Source organism: Vicugna pacos, chromosome 19 (assembly GCF_048564905.1).
Source record: "Vicugna pacos chromosome 19, VicPac4, whole genome shotgun sequence".
Taxonomy (NCBI): domain Eukaryota; kingdom Metazoa; phylum Chordata; class Mammalia; order Artiodactyla; family Camelidae; genus Vicugna; species Vicugna pacos.
In genome coordinates, this window is record NC_133005.1 from 8,308,208 (window position 1) to 8,332,494 (window position 24,287).

At 40.8% G+C, this 24,287-nt stretch overlaps 1 protein-coding gene across 5 annotated transcripts in view; it reads left to right on the top strand.

Moving 5' to 3' along the window:
• The window catches only part of TASP1 (taspase 1), a 257,097-nt gene that overhangs the window by 84,192 nt on the left and 148,618 nt on the right, over nt 1–24,287 (top strand). For 3 of the 5 annotated variants that reach the window (XM_072943775.1, XM_072943773.1, XM_072943774.1), the window contains exons 9-10: nt 8,468–8,587; nt 14,344–14,422. In XM_072943775.1, coding sequence (XP_072799876.1) covers nt 8,468–8,587; nt 14,344–14,422 — 199 coding nt within the window. The remainder of the gene's footprint in view (nt 1–8,467; nt 8,588–14,343; nt 14,423–24,287) is intronic. The other 2 variants (XR_012061608.1, XM_072943776.1) reach the window with 2 other exon arrangements.

The window sequence follows — 24,287 nt, forward strand, 5'->3', positions numbered from 1 at the left end:
GGCAGGAGTGGCCGTGTCTGCTGTCCCTCCAGTGGGCCAGGGCTGTGCTGGAGACGGGGGAGCGCGGCCTTTGCTGAGGCTGAGGTGATTCACAGAGAAAACGATCGCCTGTTAGATTAATTCATTGAGTTCATCCATTTAACAAGCTGTCTCATCACAGAACCAATTTTGCCCTTTTTTTCTTTTTATTTGTTTATTTTTTGTTAAAAAAAATTATTATTTTTAATGGAGGTCCTGAATGGAGGTACTGGGGATTGAACCCAGGACCTCACGCATACTAAGCGTGAGCTTTTACCATTGAACTGTGTCTCCACCCCCTTATTTGTTGATTTCCTTCTATTGCCTTTTTGGATCTTAATGTTTAATCATTAAGATTTTGATTTTTTGATTTTTCATCTTATCTCTCTTTTTTCTCGTCAAGTTTATCTTGTTCTCTTTCAGTCTTGTTTAGCTGGACACTTAGCTTACTAATTTTTTTTCTTGCTGTTGTTTTGGATATGAATTTCCCTGTGAGTACCATTTTTCCTATATCTCTCATAAGTTTTGCAATGTAGTATGTTTATTATCATTCATCATTAAGTATTTTTTGTTTCTATTTGGATTTCTAATTTGATGCATAATTTATTTAGAAGTGCTTTTTTCTTTCCTAATTTTCAAATTTTATTCATCTTTATGGACTCCTAGCTTAATTGTATTATATTCCGAGATTGTATTCTGTTTGATGTTGTTTCTTGAAATGTGTTGTGATTTAGTTTACGGGTTAATGTATGATCAATTTTTGTAAATATTTATTTGTCTTTGAGAAGAATGCTTCCCCTCTAATAGTTAGGTACAGAATTCTGTGAATGCCTGTCTATTTAAGCTTTTTAATGTGCTATTCAGATCTTTTATTTCTTACTGATTTTCTTTTCTTTTCCCTTTTTTGGTCTTTTGACCTATTCATAGCTAAGAGAAATGTGTTAAAATAGCTCATTGTGAGGCTTGGTTTGTTGATTTCTCCTTGTTGCTGTGTTTTTGCTTTATATAAATTTGAGGCTTTTTTTTTTTAGGTACATACAAATTTAGAATTATTATATCTCCTTGGTGAATCTAAACTTTCAGTATTTGTCATGTAGCTATCCTTTGGTTCCGTTAACACTTTGTGTCTTAAAATTTATTTTTCTTGCTGTTAATATAGCTACATTGTTTGGGTTGGTACCTGCCTGGATCTCTCTCTCTCTCCTTTTTCCCTGTCCTTTTACTCTCAGCTTTTCCATGTTCTTATTCTTCAAGGGTACTCGTATGAATAACATACAGCCAGATATTAAAAGCTGATTAATTAATTTTGATTTTCATGAAGGCTTGTTGTTTTATTTGCTTACCCATTCCTTGTTTCATGCCCGATTGTTCTTCTCCATCTTGGATTATTGTCTTATTCCTTTCAGGCTGCTGTAACGAAATACCATACGCTGGGTGGCTTACAGACAACAGGAATTTATCAGAGTTCTGGAGGCTGGGAAGTCCAGCATCAAGGCCTAGCAAGATTTGGTGTCTGGTTGGGGACCCACTTCCTAGATGGCCATCCTTCTGCTGTAACCTTTCATGCAGAAGGGGCAAAGGGCTTTGTGGGCTTCTTCGAGAATCAGGCATAATCCCATTCATGAGAGCTCTGCCTTCATGGCCTAACCATCTTCCCATGCCCCACCTGCTGACACCATCAGCTTGAGGGTGAGAATTTCAACATGTGGATTTTTGAAGGAAGGACAGATTCAGATCACAGCAGTTATTTTTCTTCTTTTTAAAGTATACATTTATTTATTCATTCATCTGTTTAACAAATATTTACTGAGTGCTTAAGATGTATCAAGTACTTTTCTGTGTTAAACACACAGAATGTTAGTGAATATGCATATGTTAGTGAATAAAACATACACAGGTTACTGCCTTGGTGGAGCTTCCAGTCTTGTGGGGGAGGTTGGCAGTTTAAATAATACAAAAATAAATTGTATATTTTAGAAGATGATGACGTGTTATGGAAAAAAGAGAAAGTAGAGTCAAGAAAGGAAGAGTAGGAATGCTCCTGGGTGGGAGGGTGGGAGGGTTAGAGGGAGGTCAGTTGGCGGTATTAGTATGATCCTCTGGGGCTTCATTTAGTGCAGGTCTCCTGGTGGTAAATGCATTTCATTTATTTATTTATAAATGTATTTTATTTTATTTTGTTCCTAAAAGGTAATTTTGTTAGATACCCACTTGTAGGTTTGTAGTTACTTTTCTCTGAGTACCTTGAATATCTATGACCGCCTCCTGGCGCCCATTGCACTTGTGGGAATTCCGCTGTCATTCTGTCGTAGGTGAGCTTTCCTTTCTGTTTGGCCCCTTTCCTTTCTCTCTGCTTCCTTGAGATCTGGATTCTTATTTTTCATTAGTTTGAGGAAATTTGAGCCATTTTCTCTCTAAATACTTTCACTTCTCTGTTCTGTTCTTTCCAGTTGGGCATACATGAGACTTTCTCTCATCAATGTTTTTTACCATCTCTTTCATATTTTCTGTCACCCACCCCCAACCACTGACAATTGCAATCAAATATGTATTAAATGTTATATAAATATAAATGTGTTATGCTATTAGGAAAAAGTTGAATAATTTGTTTATGACCTGACGTTTTGAATTCTTGGTTGTGTACTTTAATATAGATACACCTGTTGATTTTTTTTAAGGCAAAACTTACAATCGGTGAAACACACACAATCTTAAGTGTTTAATTTGGTGAATTTTGACATGTGTACACAACCGTGTAACTTGCACCCCCAGCAAGACAGGATGCTGCTCCTACTGTAGAAGGTTTCCTCGTACCCCTTCATAGTCAATGCCCTCCTCCAAGACAATCATGTTTCTGATTCTTTTTCACTGTAGAGTAGTTTTACCTGTTCTAAAACTTCAGGTAAATGGAATAATATATCATGTACTTTTTAGGATCTGACTTCTTTTGCTCCGCGTACATCTAAAACAGTATCCATGTTGTTGTACACATCACTGGCTCTTTACTGAATAGTCCTCCACTGTTGCTGGTTTCACAGTTTGTGTATCCATTCCTCTTTTGATAGACATTTGAGTTGTTTCCGCGTTTTGACTATTGCAATTAAAGGTGCTATAGACATTCTTGACAAGTCTCTCTCTCTTTTTTTAAATTGAAGTATAGTTGATTTACAATGTTCTGTTAGTTTCTGGTGTACAGCATAGTGATTCAGTCATACATTATATATACATAATTTTTTCATTGTAGGCTATTATAAGATATTGAATATAGTTCCCTGTGCTGTACCTTAGGTCCTTGTTGTTTATCTTTATATAGTAGTTTGTATATGCTAATCCCAAACTTCTAATTTATCTCTTCAACCTCCTTCCCCTTTGGTAACTGTAAGTTTATTTTCCATGTCTATGAGTCTGTTTCTGTTCTGTAAATAAGGTCATTTGTCTCATTTTTTTAGATTCCGCATATAAGTGATATCATGTGATATTTGTTTGACAAGTCTTTTGCCATATATTTTGATTTCTCTTGCGTAAATACTTAGAAGTTTAATTGCTGGGTCATAGCTAGGTGTGTTTATTCAATTTAGAATTTAAAATTTCTGATTTAGAATTTTAAAATTGTGATTAACATTTAGTCCAAAAAAAGTAAGAGGCCAAATTAGATCAGCATCATATTTTTTAACTGACTTTATGTCATTGGGATGTATTCTATAAGTGTTTTTACCAACTGAATGGAATTTAATGATCTAGTCAATATTTTCTTAAGGAAAGTGTCATAATTATCATTATTCTTAGATTCCTCAATTTTAATTTTAACTCTGGTATATCTTAGGTTTGCTATCCTTAACCTGCGGTTCATTATGAGTACAAATTAAATAATATTAATTAAACAACATATTAACAAGAATAAACAAGATTTAGAGCTGTATACAGCTACGATGGTGGTGGTTTTTATGGCTCAGCTGTGGAATAATCTACGTCACGAGCATATTCACCTGGTTTCCACTGTCACTTACACGTGCTCACTCAGCATGAACACTGAGGCACTCACAGGTTCCATTTGGAAGAGAAAAGAAAACCCATAATTCATTATTTGTAAGATTATTTTAAAAAACCAAGATTAAAACCACTGCCTTTTCCATCTTTAATGTTGCAGGCCCCAGAACACTATAGGAATTCTGCCAGTTGGAAAATTTGTCCTTTGCTACCTTTGAGGGTTTGGAATTTTTAGGTAATCCTCTGGAGCTGTGTTATAATATGAATTTATACTTAAAGCTGTAATCTAGGTATATTAAAGCCCCTTAAAAGCCTGGTTAACACACTTTATTTTTATTTTGAGCTGAAATTTTTTCTGTTAACTTTTGTTAAGTGACAGCGGATTAATAACAAAGATTTTTATATAATATATTTCTTTTCTCTGTTGTAGATGTGTTTGGCACTAATTTGTGTAGTGCGGCAAAGATTTTAATACATATTCATTAAACCAAGAAAATAAAGGATCATTTAAAAATAGGCATCGTGACTGGTTGACAGAAGCATCGTTTTTAGTATTGGGCATCAGAAGGGTGGTGTTTCTGGAGAAGCGAAAGGTCGTCAGGTATTCTTATATCCAAATTTTCCTTGGTTTCAGCCAAGCCAGAGATGTGAAAGTAGATAATTCTAGCTAAATCGTACTTTGTTTACACACGCAGTGGATATACTCTGAGCCCATAGCGGCCCCACTGTAGGAGATGATGTGGAGCCAGACCGAGGTCTCCGGTAGCCTATCATTCCATCATCAGGATGCTCCAGGGTGGGAGAGCTTTATGCTGCATCTGCTGTGTTGTGATGGAGGCTGTACGTCGACAGTGTTTCTCAGGTGGAGGCTCATGCCAGTTACAATGCTACTCACCGACCTAACAAAGGTGTATTAGGAAGGTTCGTTATCTTTTGAAAAGATGTATTTCTGTCTTTATTATTGTATTAGGGTAATCCCACCATACACTAGTTTCAGGATGCACTTACACATTTGAGATACCATTCTTGTGTTTTAGCTCTTAGATATTTGAGTAACTCTGTACAGAAGACAGACCAAGTTAATGAGATAAGTAACTGATGGATGGTGTCTCTTGGCAAGTTGCAGAGTTACAGTGTAGGTTCGAGGCTTAATTTTCATGTGGAAAGTACCTGCACTTTGTTCTAAGAGATTTATTCCTTTTAAAGTAGTTTACATGTGTTACTTAATTTAATTCTTACAATAACTGTGTAATAGCCATCTCCAGTTTGGAGCAGAGGAAAATAAAAACTTTTGACATTAAGCCCAACAGAGATTACTGCGTTATTGGTTACTTCAAGAAAGTTTTACTTCACTCTTTTCCATGACGCATGCAAACTCTGTGCCAACTTCATATACAGTTGTTTGTTCCGATGGGAACTATAGTTCATGCCGTTGCCTTTAGTCACATTTCTATCCAAAAAAAATAATGCACATAGCAAGCTTTGGTCAAGGACAGGAGGTATATGTGATCTGTGTGGTTCATGTACTGAAGTATTTATGGAGTGCAAGAGTATAATAGTAGCTCTGCAGAAGAACAGTCATTGTGTGTTTTTAGCCTTTCTAAGATTTCATTTCTGTATAAACAAGCTCTGTGAAATTATTATGGCCAAAATACCAATGTTTGTCTTTCACCCAGTTTATCTACACTTCATAAAAATGCTTAAATATTACTTCGTCATTCTTAAATTTGCTTTTCAGTATGTGAAATCTAGGAACTAATTCTCAAATATTTATGAAGCAATTCTGGTTTCTGCAGGTGTTGCAAGCCATTAGGAATATTCAGCTTAATTTGGAACAGGATTCTCTATTTTTTGCTTGATTTTTCAATTTTGGAAAACAAGTTACAGTAAATCCAGCTGCACATGATCCTTTTTGTCTTTCTAGAGTATTAGGGTTAGGAGTTACAGTTCACAATAGCGTGATTGAAATGCTAAGCGATTGTTTCGCAGGTAATGTACATCACTGTGTCTATGTTACGTGTCCCCTCAGTAAAGTTCTATTTGTAGAATGTTTGTGTAGGATCAGCAGTCACAGTTAATGAAAAAGGACTAAGCAGGAATACCCTTTCTTGACTTCGCTGTTGCTGTTGTTGAGGAAAGCTGTTTTACAGTGTCTATTTGTGCGACCGTTATCTATTTCTAAAGAACCAGTAGATTCAATAAGATCATACTTTAAAATACTTTGCAGTGTGTTCTTGGTGGTATGGTCATGGTGGTATGCTGCCAATCGGCAGTTAAACAAGATAGAACCTGACTCTTTCATGCTGACATAATGCTGGTCTTACGTGGCTTAAGTTTCTCCTTCAGCAGATTTGTGCCTATAGAATTATTTGCTCCTATAGAATTATTTACCTTGTAATGAGCAGAGCAGACATTTGACTGATAGTGAACTTGTGGGATGTTCTGAGACCTTGTTTCTCCAAGTGGGATCTACGGACCAGTAACATCAGCATCGGCATAGCTAGGAGGTTGTCAGAGGTACAGTCGTGACAGGTTGTAGATTACTCCATCGGCATCTGCATTCGACAGACTCTCCAGATGGTTGGTGTGTACTTGTTAGAGCGTGAGAAGCCCTCCTGTGGAGGACGTAAGACTCGGCATCTGAAGGAGGAGAAATCTGTCTGAGCTTGCAAGGATATAAAGGTTTAGGAATTATTTTTTGGAATAACGAAACACACGTTCACCTTAAAAATACATTTCTCTTTAGGGTTATCCCTCTTTTCAGGAATAAAACGTGTTCAGTGCATTTCTTTACTTCGATGCTTCCACCTTATCTTCCAAAGAAGACAGACTTCCCTTTGTCTATACCAAATGAGTAGGCCTGGTTATTGTCAAGTCTTCCCTTACATTCTCTGGATTTGTCTGAAATTGAATCCTGGGAAAAGGAGACAGAAGAGACGCGTCCTGGCGTGAGGACGGTATTGCACGTGTCGTCACTCACTGGGCTTGTGTTTGTGACACCAGGGATGCAGACGTGCTTCATTTACTCCTGATTAAAAAATAAGTGTGTCCTGAATGTCTGCTGTGTGCAAAGTGAAGCAGAATGGATCAGACCTTTCCTTGGTGTTTATAGTCGGGTTGGGAAACTATCCTTGAAAGTCAGACAACCTGCTGTCGGCAGAACCGTGATATTCTGGGATTTGGCTGTGTCAAGCCTTTGGCTGGACTTCTCCCAGCTGTGCTTAACAGGAAGCGTGGGACTGTAGCACTGATTTCAGTCAGTTACACCTTTTATGTTGAAGTCAGCACTGTCATAGAATGGCAGTGTGTTTAAGAGGAGTTAGAATTTAGAGCTAGAGTCTCCTAGCAGATGTAATGTTTGTTATGGTGTACTCTACCTCTAAATTTTCTAGTTTGCTTTAAGGCAAAATCTGTTGTTTGCATTCTGCTTCCAGTATTTCAGAACTCCCTTTTATGTTGCTCAGCTTCTAAGGTGGCCCTGGGGGCTCATTGGCTTTTCTGGGGATTGCCTTAGTGTGGCATTTCAAAACCCACCAAGCCGGGGACCGCCTGCACAAATAACATCTTGCTCAGTAGTTGGAGCATAAACCACACAGGAGGGGGAGCTGGTCTTGTGCCCTAGCGTAAGAGAACCACCACGACTGCTCTGAACCTCAGGACCTCGAGTAGCACGCCCTTTTAATACATTTAAAAGAGATGATGTTTCATGGAACTTACCCTCCCCTTCCCTTCCTTCTGATTTTCATCCAGCGTGTAAGATTTGTCTGTTTTGCACAGGTGACCCAAAAATCTTTGAGTAGGAGACAGCTGCTTGTAGTCACAACATGTGAAATGCCTTAAGCATGTGGAGCCTGAAACATGACACAGAAAGACAAAGATGCGTCCCAGGAATGTACAGTTTTCTGCCATATGACTGACAAGCGTATTATTAATATGCAGAGAAGAGAGCTTGCCATAAAGTTTCTCCCAAGGAAGGAAATATAAAAGAAAATTGCAGTATGGTCTTCTTCAGGACCATAAATGTCATTCCCTTCACTTACTGTGCTGAATATATTACTTTTAGAAATTTGTATATAACATTTTATAAAACACTAATAAGGCCATTTATTAGTTCACTTACACCATAGATCTTTTCCTCTATGAATTCTCAATCATGAACTTAATTCTTGAGATTAAGGAGACACTGGTATACTGTAATTTATATTAAAATTTTTTTTCCTCTCCCTTAGAAAGGCATGTTAGGCTTATTGTTAGAGTAAAGCAATGAGACACTCTTTGTTCAGGATTTTTTCAAAGGGAAATAAATTTTGACTTGAACCAGATTTAAGTGGCAACTTGATAATAGATAATTTCAGGAGATTACTGAATGTCCCCATTAAGGATTAGCTCAGATTTCGTTGTGTCACGATATCATTGTCACACACCGTGCTCAGCCGCTGCTCGGGCCACTTTTGCTCTGCAGGAGAACGACTCAGGCACTTTGGACACGGTGGGCGCGGTAGTTGTGGACCACGAAGGGAATGTCGCTGCTGCCGTCTCCAGTGGAGGTCTGGCCTTGAAACATCCAGGGAGAGTTGGGCAGGTAAGTAATTATAGGGTTTTTAAACTAGCTTTTTAAGTCAAAGCATGGAGTTTTCTAGCTCACAAGTTTTTAAACCAATAGAGACATTTTTTTTTCCTTTAGAAAAAAAAATACTGTTCTTGACACTTACGTAGTTTAAATCATCAGTCAAATACCTATACAGGATCCTGCCTAAAATTAAAACCTGCCTCATAGTAATAGGGTTCCTTCTGATCTTTATAATTGTTAATGTTACCAAGTCCCAACTTGTTCTGGTTGCTGCACATCAGTCCAGTAAATCAGGAGATGAGGTGCTGGGGCAAGGAATAACTTTATTTGGAAAGCTGGTAGACCGAGAAGATGGAAGATGAACGTGCTGGAGAACCATCTTCCCCAAATCAGACGTCAGGCTCCTTTTATACTAAAAAGGGGATGAGGTACGGTTGGTTGTTCGGCTGGTTGTTGCAAACTTCTTGGTGTCAGAATCCTTTGTTCTTGCAGCTGTCCACATAGGTCAGGTCATGATGTTCGTGTAAACCTCCAACAAGACAAATATTATTCTCTCTTCTGCAACTTTTTACCTCTATATAAGGGAAAAGTATACCCTTAAAGGTCAGAGCCTTGAGAATGGGCTCTCCTGTATATTTCAGGCTCTAGGCAACATTCTTTTACAAAAGGTGCAGAACCAGCATGACTGAGCCCAGGAGACAGAGCAGAGGGTTAGAGCCAAAGGAACAGATCTCATATGGAGTCAGACTTGTTCTTCCCTATTACAGTAATCCTGTGTTTTGCTGCCTTCCACAGGCTGGGTACTGGCCTGGGCATTTAGTAGACATTTAATAAATGTGCATTGATTCCCATTTTCTTTCTTTGTAAACGTCATTCTCTTTAGGAGCAAGCACCTATGTTGCTGCTTATTTTTCAGGTGGGAAATTATTTTAGAGTTACATTTTGTATTTCCTCCATTCAAGGGCCAGTAATATTTTGACCCTTAATCCCTCAGATTAAGCATATCAGCTATTATTTTTATAGACTGACTAGTATTCAAGTCACCAACACATGATACCACTCAGGAAACTGAGATATAATAAGGAGGGTCTAATTTACATGCAGCTGGCTCACTCTCAGTTCACTTGTCCATCTTCACCCTGACCCCCCCATCTCCAGCCTTTAGTACTGTACTGTTAACAATCCATTGGATCTAATAACCTTTGTGAGTATAGACCAATTTGGAAAATTACTTATGGGCTTAACAAATATTTGTTGAGTGAACAAATGAATTGGACACCCTCACGAAGTCTGTTGAAGTAGTTGCACGGGGTGTGTTTTAAGCTCAGTAATTGGATCTCGTGTTACACCTGGAGCACCACACGGCATGGTTTGTGTGCTTTGTCTGTCATGTTTGGAGGAGAGTCGGGGTCACAGTTGCTTTGGACATGAGGGTTAGCGAGTGCTTGGAACAGAGTGATCTGATTCATGGAACACATCTTTGCAAAGCCCCAAGCGATGTTCCCTGATCTGCCCTTTCTTGTGGACAAGCCACATACAGTCCTATGGTGGGAAGGGGAAGGGAAGAATAATTAATTTTGTGCTACTCTTTGCCTCCCATACAAGGGGATTTATGGGGAATGATTACCCAACATGTGTACAATGCTTTGAACTCATTATAAAAAGCCTTTGTCTGGTCATGGTATTTATTTTTTCACATTACAAAGCCCTGTGTATTTGTCACGTTTGGAATAAGACCAAGCTTGGCCTATCAGATTTGGATGCCTTGGTGGAGAAAGAGAGAGAGGAGCCAGCAGAGCTGCTTTCACTGCATTGCTGTTCCCATGACTTTCTCACTGGGTTTTGTTTGTTTGGGCTAGCAAAACAGCAAAAGCAGAACCAAGGACGACCCTGGACTATGTTAGCAGGATTATACTGGACAATCTTGAAGCCCTTCTGCCACTGATTGTCATGGAAAAAGAAATATTGTGAAACCTACACATACACATTTGAAAGTTGCTGACAGAGTAAATCTTAAAAGTTCTCATCACAAGAAAAAAAATTCTGTTAACTATGTATGATGATGGATGTTAACTACACTAATTATGGTGATCATTTTGCAATATATGCAAATATTGAGTCATTATTTTGTACACCTAAAACTAACATGGTGTGTGTCAGTTATACCTCAATTAAAGAAAGCTTACATACTGATTTTCCCCACTTGGCTAGTTTATGGAGACACAGTTTGAGGGCTGAGAGGTCGGGAGAGGGTGTGGAGGGGAGGTGTAGAGGTGCTTACAGAAAAACGCAGTTGCTTAATCAGGTGCGTTGCTCAGACAGGGGAGAGGCAGTAAGCTTGGAAAAATGTAAGCATCAGATGAGAGGGAAAGAGCCAGTCTTCTTGACAATCAGGACAGAATGAAATATAATTCCCCAGCAAATTGTTTAAAAAAGCAAAGACCAATTTTTTTTAAATGTAGTGAAATGAGATTTTTGATACATTTTAAGTGCACAAATAACTATTTACAAATTTTAGCATATTACTCATGTTAGTTCAAATGGTGAGGTGGTAATTTGAATTAGAACTTCTTTGTTTCCTTAACTTACCATAATAATTAGAATTTATAAGTGGGACATGAGAAAGTAATTACTATATTCCAGTCCTCCCCACCCCCTCCCCTTCCCACACTCAAACAGGCAGTTGAGTTTAGGGGTTAAGAGATTTTGGAATTAGGTAAACCTTTATTCTAATCACACCTCCCGTTTACCAGTCTCCTTACTGTGGCCAAGTAACTCAACGCATTTAAGTTCTGCTTCCCACAACTGTAAAATGGGGATAAATAGCTACCTTACAAAGTTCTAGAAGATTAAATGACATAATGCATTCAAATTGCTTATCATGGCCCCTGGCAATAACAGCTGTAGCGCGTGTTTGTTAATCACTTGCTGTGTGTGGCAAGTGTGTTGATTCCTGTGATCCTGGGACACTGTGAGGTGGGTGTCCTTATTATCCTCATTTTATAAAAGAGGAAGCTAAGACCCTGAGAAGATTAAATGTTAATAGTAATATCATCGTATATATGACCTACTTTTACTGCGTGATAATAGCTTTAATAAAATTTTGCTACTGAAAACAAGGAAGCTTTGGTTGTTGTTTTTGAAAGTCTGTTGAAGGCTTGTTATGTTTTATCCAAAGGAGTGAATAAATGAGGGACAATCTCCCATGCTTTCTTTTATCTGACCAATCATTGTCTCAGCCCAACCAATTTCAGAAGCTTAAGAAGGAGGACAACTTTAGGTCATGAAATTGAGAAGGGGTGCATAAAGGAAATCTGCTTAGAGAGGAGAAGCAAGAGTAAGACTAAATGGTCTTTTTTCCCATGACTTCCTAAATGGGTTTCTAAGGGGTATCTTATTTCCTATTTTTGGGGTGCAGGCTTCTGGTCAAGATAACTGTGAGGAATGGAAAGGGCAACGGGCTCATATCCAGGCTTTTCGGTGAGGGAAGAATGGGTCCTTCCATTGAGGTCGTGTGTTCTCTGAGGCTGTGGCTGACCCAGCACTTGACCTGGATAGTCCCAGTTAAGTGGCTCATCCCACAAGTCTGCCAGTTTTATTCCGAAATCCACAGCTGGATCACTCATGTAGGGCTTTTAGTTGCCACACTCATTCAGCCGTCTTGTGTATTTTAGAAGTACGGTGTTTTCAAAGACAGTAATAGATTTTCTGCTGTCTGCCGTATTAGGGGTGTTGTGTTCAGTTCTTGGCTTTACTTTTATGAGGGGAATTGTCAGTGATAATGGGGGATGACAGCTGTGGATCACATGAGCACGGTCAGACTTCATCTATAATTATCCTGGACTTTGGATTATTTCTCAAAGAAGGTCATTTGGGAGGTGGGGTGTGTACGTGCGTCTCAAAGTCATGGGGAACAGTTCACACATTCTTCAAGAGAGAAAAGAGGAATGAGGGCATTAGAAGAGCTGTTTTCAAGAATTTGGAGGACTTAGGGGGAGATTAAAGTATTTCTAGAGAGTAGAGCCAGGATTTGTAGGTGGAAATTATGAGAAAGTAGATATTCCTTAGAGCAATCCAAGGAAGAACTTTCTACCAATGGCAAGTGTCCAAAAGGAGGATATGTTCCCACATGAGGTTGTGAGCTTCTCAGTATCAGACGTGCATAGGATATTTCATGGAAATTCCTGCTTTGGGTAGAATATTGTAGCAAATTAGTTCTGAAGTCCTTGTAAAAAGGAATAAAACATCATAGAAAGCTGAAATCTGTCTGGTCACCATCCTCAGCCTTAGTTCCTTCTCCCAGTCCTCACAAGTGAGTTTCTAGAAAACAATAGTACTGTTTATGGGAGTATATATATGTATTTTTAAACAGCATCTCTCTCTTTTTTTCAATTGAAGTATGGTTGATTTACAATGTTGTGTTGGTTTCTGGTGTACAGCATAGTGATTCAGTTATACATATATATATTCTTTTTCATTATGGGTTATTATAAGCTATTGAATATAGTTCCCTGTGCTATGCAGCAGGACTTTGTTGTTTATCTATTTTATATATAGTAGTTTGTGTCTGCTAATTATGGGAGTATCTTTTACCTTCAATCACAGAGAATACTGAATGTATTGTAGTTTTATTTTTTTAAATTTAATATGTTCTCGGGTTTTTCTGTAATAGTTCTTAAAAATCTTTTTTAAAAAACTTAATTCTTTTTTTCTAATGTTTATAATGAACTTCATATGTTGCTATACCATTGTTTATTTAGCCATTTATTTACTGATTGACATTTATGCTGTTTTCAGTACTTGGTTCTTATCAAACAGGTGAAAATGAAGATGCTTGACCATGCCTCCTTGTATTTCTCTGTAATAGCCATCTAAGGGTTTTTTCTAATTCTACCTCTAAGTAAGGAATGGAAAAGTTATCAATTGTGATTCACTTCCAAAGGCAGAGAAATCACTGTCAATGTTGAAGCCATGAATCCAGAGATTCTGGGTGGCACTATTAGAAACAAAATAGGAATGATTGTCAGATACTTCTATAAAACCATAGTAGCTTATTGTGTTCCTGGTGGTTTCAGACATATAAGTTTATTCCACCAGCTCACAAAGTGATCAGCTTGAACAGGCCTTTTTGTGTCCATTATTATATCTGGCAGAATCTAGCACGGTGGTGAGCACACACTAGGCTCTTTGGTACATAACTGTTTGCAGTTCCTATTGTGCTGCCCTGAAGGAGGCATGGAAAAGGCACTTTTAAGGCAGAGCATAGCAGGTGGGCAACCTGTGTTCTAATCCCCCAGGGCCCTAGTTAATAATGCTGAATCCTGGGCCAACCTCCAGACCATTGCGTCGGGATATCTGGGAACCCATTCCGATCAGCATGCCCCCAACTAATTTGACACACATCTGGTTTGAGAAGCACCACTTTAAGGCAACCACAATGATTTCAAGGGGCCAGAAGAGCAAGACCTGACAACATACAGTAAGAGGAAGAGTTTTCAGGGAAGGAAAAACTTACTATTGATGAGACCAAGAAACTTTCTTCTGCTATTTTCTGAAAATTTTTAGATTAGAAGATAGCTGAAAATACAGTTTTGATGGTGTTAGAATCGCTGTTTGAGTGGGTCTTATATAAGCTCTGCCTGTCACCCGTTTTTCACATCATTATTAAATGAGGCTTTATTCGATGGGTATGATTTTGTCTTCTGTTGAAAGCCAGTAATTACGTATAATACTCTTAAAATCTTATGTTTATCTGTTTTTTCCCCCAGGCTGCTCTTTACGGATGTGGCTGCTGGGCTGAAAACACTGGAGCTCACAATCCCTACTCCACAGCTGTGAGTACCTCAGGTATTTGCTGCTTTCATGACCATTTTTCATGACTTCAACCTGTGGGTCATTTAATGATTGAAAACAGTATTTTTATTGTAAACATAAAGCATGTGCTAAGACACTGTGTGGACAAGAACACTGATGCCTGAAAGATCTTTGACCTTTGAGAGCCTTTGAGAATTGTTTCACAAAGTGAGTATCACAGTGTAAACGCTTTGCTATCCTTTTCAATACAACTCTGGAGTTAACTAGAATTTAATTACATCTTTAATAGATTTTTTTCCCTCTAATGACTCATGAGAATGCCAGGTTCAGATCAAAATGATGTAAGAGTAGCAAGGCATTTCAAAAACTAAGAGGTCATTTCTTAAGTAAAATGTTGACATAAAACTTACAAAGTGCATTTCAAAATGTATTGTTTATGATATCTACATTTTTAATAAAATGTATGTCTTCTTTTTGTATTTGCATTAGAAAAGTCATTATCATTTAGGTAGGGGTGCGTGTGTGTGTGCGCGTGAGTGTGAGTGTGTGTTTGGGGGAGTGGGTTTCAGTGGGTGGGATGGTTGTGGTCTAGAGCCAGGCTTTCGTATGCTCCTGCCAGGTGTACCTGAGGCCTGAATGCGGTTGACATGCATGGTTGACAAGTCATAGTATTGGTTGTCTCTCAAGTAGTAGTCCTAGGCCTTTCTCCCCGGCATCTTCAGGCTTTATCAGGAGGGCGGGTAGACAGGCTGTATTTCCTCTTTTTCTCTTCGGTTTCCGCCACGTTGTTTTCTGTCCCACCATTCTGATCACCCACCCAATCCAACAGCCCCCTTCTTCTGCGTACTCCTGACTCCCTGTGATCTCTGGCACCGGCGACACTCTTCTTTCTGTCTGGAGCATAGACCCAGGGACTCTCCTTGTTTGTCCCGCTCGCCTCACCTGCTCCGCCTTGGCCTTCATCACCGACTCTTCCGTTGCTGACAGCCCCAGGTGTGGCCTCTGTCAACTTTTCTTCACCTCACTCTGTGCTTCCTCTCGGAGACATGGTCTTATTGCTGTCGTTCTCATGATCTCAGTGGTTATCTCCCAGACTGCTGGCTTCTGCGTCTGTCTCTACTCTGACTCTTCTCTTGAAGTCCACCCGAGTCCTTTCTGCCTTCCTGTCGGACACGTCCCTGTGGGTGTTGTGTGTGCACACAGGTTCAACAGAACACCTTGTTCCACACCCTACCCCTGGGCCACCTCTCTCCTGTATTCTTGTTCTCTTTTACTGCCCTATTTGGTCAGACTTGGAATCTTGGTATTTGTAGCTTCTCCATTTCTGCTGACGATTTCTCCTGGGATTTCAGACCCATAACCGCCTGCCTGCCTAATGTAGCAGCCTCCTCACCTAGATCCATTACCAGGTGGAAAAATTTGATTTTGAGCCACTGGCCCATCAGGTGAAGTCCAAACAGAAATTAATGTTAAATCTAAACCACATTAATACAATAGACAAAAGATTTGCTTTTCAGTCTTTCACTTTTGAAGAGATGAGCATAATGTAATAATATGAGTTGAATTTTAATTTAATACTGGTGGCAAATAAAGATCTTTACACATAACATTTAGGAATTAGCTTGTGCATAATTAAGTATGCCCATGCATATGGAAAATTGCAGTATTTGAATAAACCAAAGTCTAACATAGATAATCCATTATTTCATTTTTAATTTCCTGGAGAAGTATCAGTTTGTATCATGTGTTGCGTTGATTTTCTTTCTGGATTGGTATGTGGTTCAGTGAGTTGGTTTGTTGCTGTTTAAATGTTACCCTCACGTCTAGACGTTTGGAGACCTGAATTCTACTTTAACCTGGAATCCTGAGAGCCTGCCTGACTGTCACTTTGGAAAAGAAATTCAGTCTCCTTAGGATTGTCCACCTCCTTTTTTTTTTTTTTTTTGGTGATATGGAAGTTGGAATAAGAGCATAGTTTATGTGGTGGTGAAAAAGAATATGAAAACAAAGATATGTATGTTCATGTATGACTGAAGCATTGTGCTGTACACTGGTGATTGGCACAGCATTGTAAACTTACTGTATATATATATATATATATATATAGAAAAAGTGTAAAAAGAAAGAGGACAGTCTATGAATTTGATTCTATTAAATGGAATACAGTGGGTGAAATTAAAATGGCAAAGTTAAGGTCCTTCTCTCTTCCCCTTGAGAATTTCCTTCTTTGCCCATCTTTGCATCAGTTGAAGATAGTTCTGTATGACTAATGGTACCTTCAGGTTTTCAGGTTATGATATCCAGTGCAGCTCTTTAGCCTGAATGCCCAGCTCATCGTGTTGTATCCTTCTTAAGTTTCAGGACTAATCACCATCAGCCCACAGAACCTGAGGGTAACAGACCAGTCTCTAGTCCCTTCCATCTGTGGGACTTTGTACAGTTGCTTCATCCTTTTCTCCTGGGGCTGTTGCTGTGAGTTTGACAAAGGAAACACATGGCAGAGTTGGGTGACCAAGTCAGAAGAAAGGTGGAGCACAGAATTTTGCAATTTATTAGTCAGAATAAAAGAGACATGTGCCTTGGGCTGTTTCAGAAGATCCAGAGACCTGGCCTGCATTGTAGGTTTATAGTTCTTGGAAGGGGATAATTGAGAGACAGAGGGAAGAGGGTTAGTTAAGGTCAGGGTAGGGCTCTCCTAAGGCCAGACAGGCGACTTGGTCATTAGCCTGAGGGATAAACTCTGGCATCTTGTTCTCATCATGGTGGGGAGGAATGGGTGGGGACTGGGGAAGACGGGAGGGTGGCAGGAGCTGACCTTGCAAATCCTGGCTAGTGTTCAGCTTCTTGGAGATTGGCCTGGCTAGGGAAGGGGCAGAGTAGACACTTGGGTTCTTGTTCAGACCCTTCCACTCACTGGCTGAGACATACATCCTGGCAAGGAGTTAATTGTACAACAGGAATAGGATCTATCTTAATATCTGTGAGGATTTAATGAGTTGATGTATAGGTCCCTAGAAATTGTTCCTCTTGTATAACTGAAACCATGTGAATTTTGAATAGCAACTCTCCATTTCCCCTTCCTTAACCCCTGGCAGTCACTGTTTTACTGTCTGCTTCTATGAGTCTGACTGTTTTAGGTACCTCCCATGAGTGGATTCATGCGGTATCTGTCCTGTGACTGGCTTATTGCATTGAGCATAATGTGTTCTAGGTTCATCCATGTTATATGTGGCAGGATTTCCTTCTTTTCAAAGGCTGAATAATACTCCGTTATATGTATATACTACATTTTCTTGCTCATCTGTCAAAGGACACTTAGGTTGTTTCCACATCTTGGCTGTTGTGAATATTGATGCAATGAACGTGGGAGTACAGATACCTCTTCGAGACCCTGATTTCAGTTCTTTTGGATAAATACCCAAAAGTAGAATGGCTGGCTGGATCATGTGACAGTCCTATTTTTAGTGTTTTGGGGAACCTCCATACTGTTTTCCACAGTAGCTGAACCACTTTATACTCCCATAAGCCAAGTATGAAAGTTTGATTATCTCCATATCCTCACCAACATTTATCTCTTTTTTTCCTTTTTTTAAAACATTTTTTATTGAGTTATAGTCATTTTACAGTGTTGTGTCAAATTCTAGTGTAGAGCACAATTTTTCAGTTATACATGAACATATATTCATTGTCACATTTCTTTTTCGCTGTGAGCTACCACAAGATCTTGTATATATTTTCCTGTGCTATACTGTATAATCTTGTTTGTCTATTCTACATATGCCTGTCCATATCTACAAATTTTGAACTCCCAGTCTATCCCTTCCCACCCCCCCACCAATATTTATCTCTTGTCTTTTTGAGAATAGCTATTTTAACAGGTGTGACACAATACCTCGTGTTTTGATTTGCACTTCCCTGATGATAAGTGATGTTGAGTATCTTTTGATGTACCTGTTAGCCATTTGTGTTTTCTTTGAAGAAACATCTATTGAGGTCCTTTGCCTATGTTTTAATTTTTTTTTTTTTTTTTTAGCTATTGAGATGTAGTTCCTTCCTTCTCTATTTTGGATATTAACCCCTTATCAGACATATGGCTTATAAATATTTTCTCCCATTCCATAAGTGTCCTTTTCATTTTGTTGCTTTTTCCCTTTGCTGTCTTGAAGCTTTTTAGCTTGATATGGTCCCATTTGTCTATTTTTGCTTTTGTTGCCTGTATGTTTACTGTAACATCCAAGAATAAAATATACCAATATAAGATTCATACATTAGGGGGAAAAAGGCAGACAGTTATGACACACTGCTTTCTCATCACTTAACACATGGCTGCTGCTTGACAAGAAACAGAATTGGGGCTATTCTTCCAACAGGAAAGATTTATTTCCCTGATAATAATGCCATGCCCCTTTGCTACTTCCATGTCTTCCGATGGATACAGTCTCTTTTGTTTGAATTCTGTATCCGGCTGTAATCCTTTTGAAGACACTCAACACATGTAGTTTCAACATAGCTCACAATCAGCTGAAGACTCAACACACGGGAGCAGCGAGGCGGTGGTGGCTGGTCCCAGCTGCAGCCTAGAGGGCAGACGGAGGAGGGGGCCATCAATTACAGCCCGTCTACCGATTTCAGAAGATTTAAAATGTAAAAAAAAGTATGCTTTTCTGATTCTCAGATTTTTAATGAAAATAGTTTCAAGTTTTCTTTAAGCTAGGACATAAGTCTTGAGAAAAGGGGGCCTGTGGGTATGTTTGTGTTTCCTGAGCGCGTGGACCAGGGCTTTGCACTTCATAAATGCTTATCAGACATGTTCAAATTAAAAAATGTGTCAGTACGGACAACAGTATTGTATTATAATCACCAAACTTGATAAGAGACTGGAACTTAATTATTCCAACCATTAAAAAGAGAGGTTAACTAAGTAATGTGGTAGAGGTGCTGATGATTGCACAGTGGCAGTCGTGTGCCAGTAGATAAATGTGTCAAATCCACGTGTTGTACACCTTAAACCACACAGGGTTATATGTCAAATATAAACAAATATATTTCAAAGCAAAAATTTGTATGTGATTCCTTCCTCTTTTAGAAGGATTCTTGTCTTCTCAAAAATATTATTCACCATGGAATTTCTTTAAATAACATTTAAAAATTTGATTTAAATTGCCAAAATTGGATTCACAGATAATTTTTCAGTAACACATCAGATGCATGACGTGAGATCCATCTGTGGCCTTTCCCTGGCTGTGGGGAGGGAGAGCAGGTTGAGGGTTGGAAGATCAGGAGGAGGAAGAAGCAAGAGGTGAGGGTTCTGCTCTGGCCGACCTCCGCACTGGCCTCCTGTGACTTGTCTGTAGAGTCTGGTTTTTTCCTCTTAAAGAGAAGCAGCGAGTCCAGGGGTCTTGTGGCAGGTGACTGGAGAGCAAGACGCTTCAGCCTCGCTCTTTTAGAGTTCTGGCGTGAAGAAGAATCTGCTACCTGGTGTGAGCCTCAGTGATTTCTGATTTTCTAGCTTCATTGATTTTCCGGGTCTTGGCTGTCCTAGAAACCAGAGGGCGGTGAGGGGGTGGCCGTGGCTTGCTGAGAGCAGGTTCAAAGGTGGGTGGGATGAAGAGTGCAGAGAACGAGCCAGGCTGTGGCCTTGACGTTTCTGAGCCAGTGGTTGCAGTGTCCTCCTCGGGGGCTGGGAAGGGTGTCCTGCTGCTTGACTCTCCCACCTAGCAGGCTGCCGCCGATCGTCCCCTGCCCGTCTGCGGGAGGTCGTCTGCTGAGTCCGCTGCAGACCTCCGCCCCAGGCGCCTTTTCAGGAGGTCACGAGAGTGAAGTCACCTGGCGCAGGAGCCCGTGGGAAATCCTTGATGAGGCATTTACACGTGCTGTGTGGTCACTGCTCCCTGGGGCCCGAGGGGGCGGGGAGGCAGGAATCCCTGCTTCCCCTTCCCTTCTGAGAGGAGCTGTATTTCTCTGTGTGACTGTCTGTCTGTCACAAGCTCTCTTGGTGGCCCACTCTCTTGACTATCATGAATAAAAGCCCTGTTCTACTCGGGACTGGATGCAGGTCACCCAGGGGTTCAGCCTCCCTTCCAGCTCTCTTCCCTGTTTCTTTAGCAGCCTCTCAAGGTGCGTCTTCAGGGAGTTGTCTCCTTGAGGCCCACTCCTTTTCTTCACTCCTTCTACTCATTGACTCGTAAGTCCACTTTCGTCCGGCCTCCTCCTCCACCACTCTGCTGGTCTGCTCCAGTCAAGATGAACAGTCGCCTCCAAAGCCCAGCGGTCACCTCCCAGTCCCTTGCACAGCCCTGGACACAGTTGCCTGAATGGCTTGCTCCTCCCGGAAGGACTGTTTGTGGTGGGCTTGCAGAGCACCAAACTCACCTGGTCTCTTCCTGCCTCGCTGGCTGCTGGTTCTCAGTCTGCTTTGTTAGTGTTTCTCGTCTTCTTGACCTCTCAGTGTTGGAGTGCCTGGTGCCTGTCCCTGACCTGATCTTTGTCTTGGAATACTTACTCCCTTGGTGTTCTCATCCAGTCCAGTGGCTCAGTACCACAGATATGCCAACTCCCATGTTTTTATCTCCAACCTGGGCCTCTCCCTGGAACTCAGTTACTTAACTGCTTGTTCAAAGCCTCGCTTGTGTGTGTAACAGGCAACTCAAACTTAGCCTGTCCACGTGGGAGCTCTTGCTGTTACCACCCCCTTCTCCTCTTGTGGTCTCCACACAGCAGAGGGCAACTCCAGCCTCCCACTGGCTCAGGCCAAAATCCTGGAGTCATACCTGAACCTCTTTTCTTTACTATCACCCGCCTCCACTCCAGCAACAGACTCTGTCCACTCTCCGCTCTAGATATATTTTAAATCCAGCCACTTCTTAGCACCTTCACTGCCGTCAACAGATTCCAAGTGCTGTCACCTCTAATCTGGATTATTGCAGCCGTCCCTTAGCTGGTCCCCCATTTTTGCTCCTTTCCTCCTTTGTTCAGTTCTCAGCAACTCTCCGTGGACTTGGTGTTGCAACCTAACTCCGCTCATGTGTCATACCTCCTCTCCAAACTGCCCAACGCTTCCCATCTCACTCAAGGGACGTGCCAAGGCTCTTACTCAGGACTGTGAGGCCTCATATGAGGTGCCCCCTGCCCCTCCAGACTGCAGCCCTTGCTTGACCCCCTGCCCATTCAGCTCCCGCTCCGCTGGCCACTGCTGTGCTTCACACCCGCCAGGCACACGCCCACCTCAGGGCCTCCGCCTGAGTCGCTGCCTCTCCCGTTAGCTCTCTGCCCTTAGTGTCTTAAGCCCCTGCCCCGACCTCACCAGCTCGTATTCGGGTGACTCGTCTTCTCACCGAGAGCTTCCTTGACCATGCCATTTTAAACATGTAAATCCTCCCTCAGCCAGTGTTCCCAGTCTCCCTTCCATGTTTTATTTTTTCCCATGGAATGTATCATGTCTAACATTTTATATCTTCTACATATTTATTTTGTCTTTATCTTCTACCACACTCAACCATGAGACTGTGTGAGGGTTGGGGTTTTCCTCAGCTTTCTGCACTGATGTGTGAAGGGTGCTTATCAGATAGGGCCTCTGATGTTTGTTGAGTGAATTGATGTGAACAAATAAATACATTGGCGTGGTGTCTTAGTCATCTCAGGCTGCCGTAACAAAATACCAAAGACAGTGGCTTAAACGGCAGACATTTACTCCTCGAAGTTCTGGAGGCTGGAAGTCCAAGATCATGGCGCCAGCAGGTTCAGTTCCTGGTGAGAGCTCTCCTCCTGGCTTGCAGGCTGCCACCTTGTTGCTGTGTCTTCATGTGGCGGGAAGAGAGAGCAGAAGAGAGAGAGAGCACACTCTGGTCTCGCCTCCTCTTTTTAGGGGTTTGGTCTGATGAGAGCAGAGGGGTGAGTGAGCGCAAGGTGTGTGGCCTTAATCTGAGGTCTTACTAGATGATCCCTAGATGGCCTTGACTAAGTGTTTACATTTTCTTTTGTATAAAGTGGAGCCCTTTTGAGGAGGGAGAGGCTCATTCTTCTAGAGGACGGATGAAGGCAGATAGAGCTCTGGTCTTTGAGGTTGCTCTGGAATGAAAGGCGAGAGTGGTCTCAGAGTTGAGTAAACTGCTGTAGGTTCTCCTGGGCAGCATCGAGGCTCTTCCACCCACACTGTGTCCTTTACCTGCCTCACTAGGCCGTGCTGCTTCTCCTTTCCGTGGCCGACACCGGGGCTTCTCAGAAGCGTCTCGTCTTTATGAAAGGAAAAACTTCATAATCTTGTCACACTCAACAAGACTCTTAGAGAGCAGCCACTTAGTCTGAAGTAATTTGGGATTTTAATATGTAGGGTTGGGGAGAACGCCATGGGAAATCTTTTCGTGTGAGTTATGACTTCTAGATGTGAATATAGATAAAACCCTACTATTTGTAAGCATCATCATCATCTTAGAATCATTTGACTCCTTGGACAGTTTGGCCAGTGGGAGTGGGGAAGAAATATTGTTCACTTACAGACAACGAGTATGTAAACTACCATCACTTTTCCCAAAACTAAGGGAATTACTTGAGATGGGAATTCTATTCAGAGCCGGTTGCTTACTCTAATTAGGTCACTTCATACCTGATGAACTATTAATATATGATTTCTTGCTTTTTAGATAATTAGAGTCGGTGATGGTTCAAAACAAACCAGAACTCTGAATCATGCTAAGTTATTTCCTAGAAAGCCAGTTCAGGGTGACAGCTTTGGTTATCACGTATCTTGGGTGTTTTAAATGAGTTTTTCTTTTTTTTTCCTGACTGTGAAACAATACATGGTCATTGAAAAGAGTCTAGAAAATGAAACGGATAATTCTGCTATGCTGTGATAGTGTCTTAATATTTTTGGTAGACTTTTGATAGACCAAACAAAAATGACAATATTGTTTAACTTCTGTTGTTCTTTGTCTATTTAATATTATATGATGAACATTTTTATATTTCATTACAGTTTTCTTCAAAATATAGTTTTAAAGGATGTGAAAGCTGTCTTTCCCGCATCCATGAGTTCAGACATTTTGGTCTTATGTCAAATGACTTGTAACTGCACTCATGCTACGAAACAGCATCTCTCATAGAGGCTCTTACCCTGTGCTCCATTGTCTGGGTATGCTGAGAGAAGACCATCCCTGTCTTCAAAGGACATGAAATTCAAGGCCTTACTTGATAAGACAGGGAAGTTCCTTGCCAATATAGAAGTACATTGGAATAATGGCTGTGATGAAGGCTTGCCAGCCCTGAATGAGGGGACGTGCACCACAGTCTCCCAGAGGGACCTGGGCGCGCCCAGCAGCCTGACTGTTGCTGCTGCCATCAGTGCATCTCCCTTCTTGCCACACACCCTCTCCCCAAAGTCCCACCAAGACCAGCTGCCTTTAAGCTGAGCGTCACCCAGCTCACTCATGTTCTCACTGAAATGTCTCTAGCACCCCAGGAGAGTTCAGGACATTGTGAAGGAAAGTCGGTTTCTCTCTGAAAGAGACTGTAGACTTGGGTTAGAGTGGATCAAGTGAGCTCCAAGATGTTCTTTTGATGTTGTTACTTTCTCAGATTTTTTTTTTTTTGCCAGATACTTATTTCGCAATGCTTTGTTGTTGTTTGGGGTGGGAGGAGGGAGTAGAAAAGACTTCTGAAATGCAGGGTAAAGAAATGGAAGAAACAGAAGCAGAAGATCAAGTGATGAGTTAAAATGCCAGTGCTGTGATCCTTAGTGTAATTCCCCCTTTGACTGTTCTCACTTGAAAGAATGCCTTTCCCTCCTATTGCCGGGCACTACCTGCTGTCGGTGGGAGAGGGAGTGAGTCGAGCAACTTGTCACAGCCTTTCCGAGCTCCCTTCATATGGTTCACAGAAACAGAGCTGGGTTTTCATTTCTTCT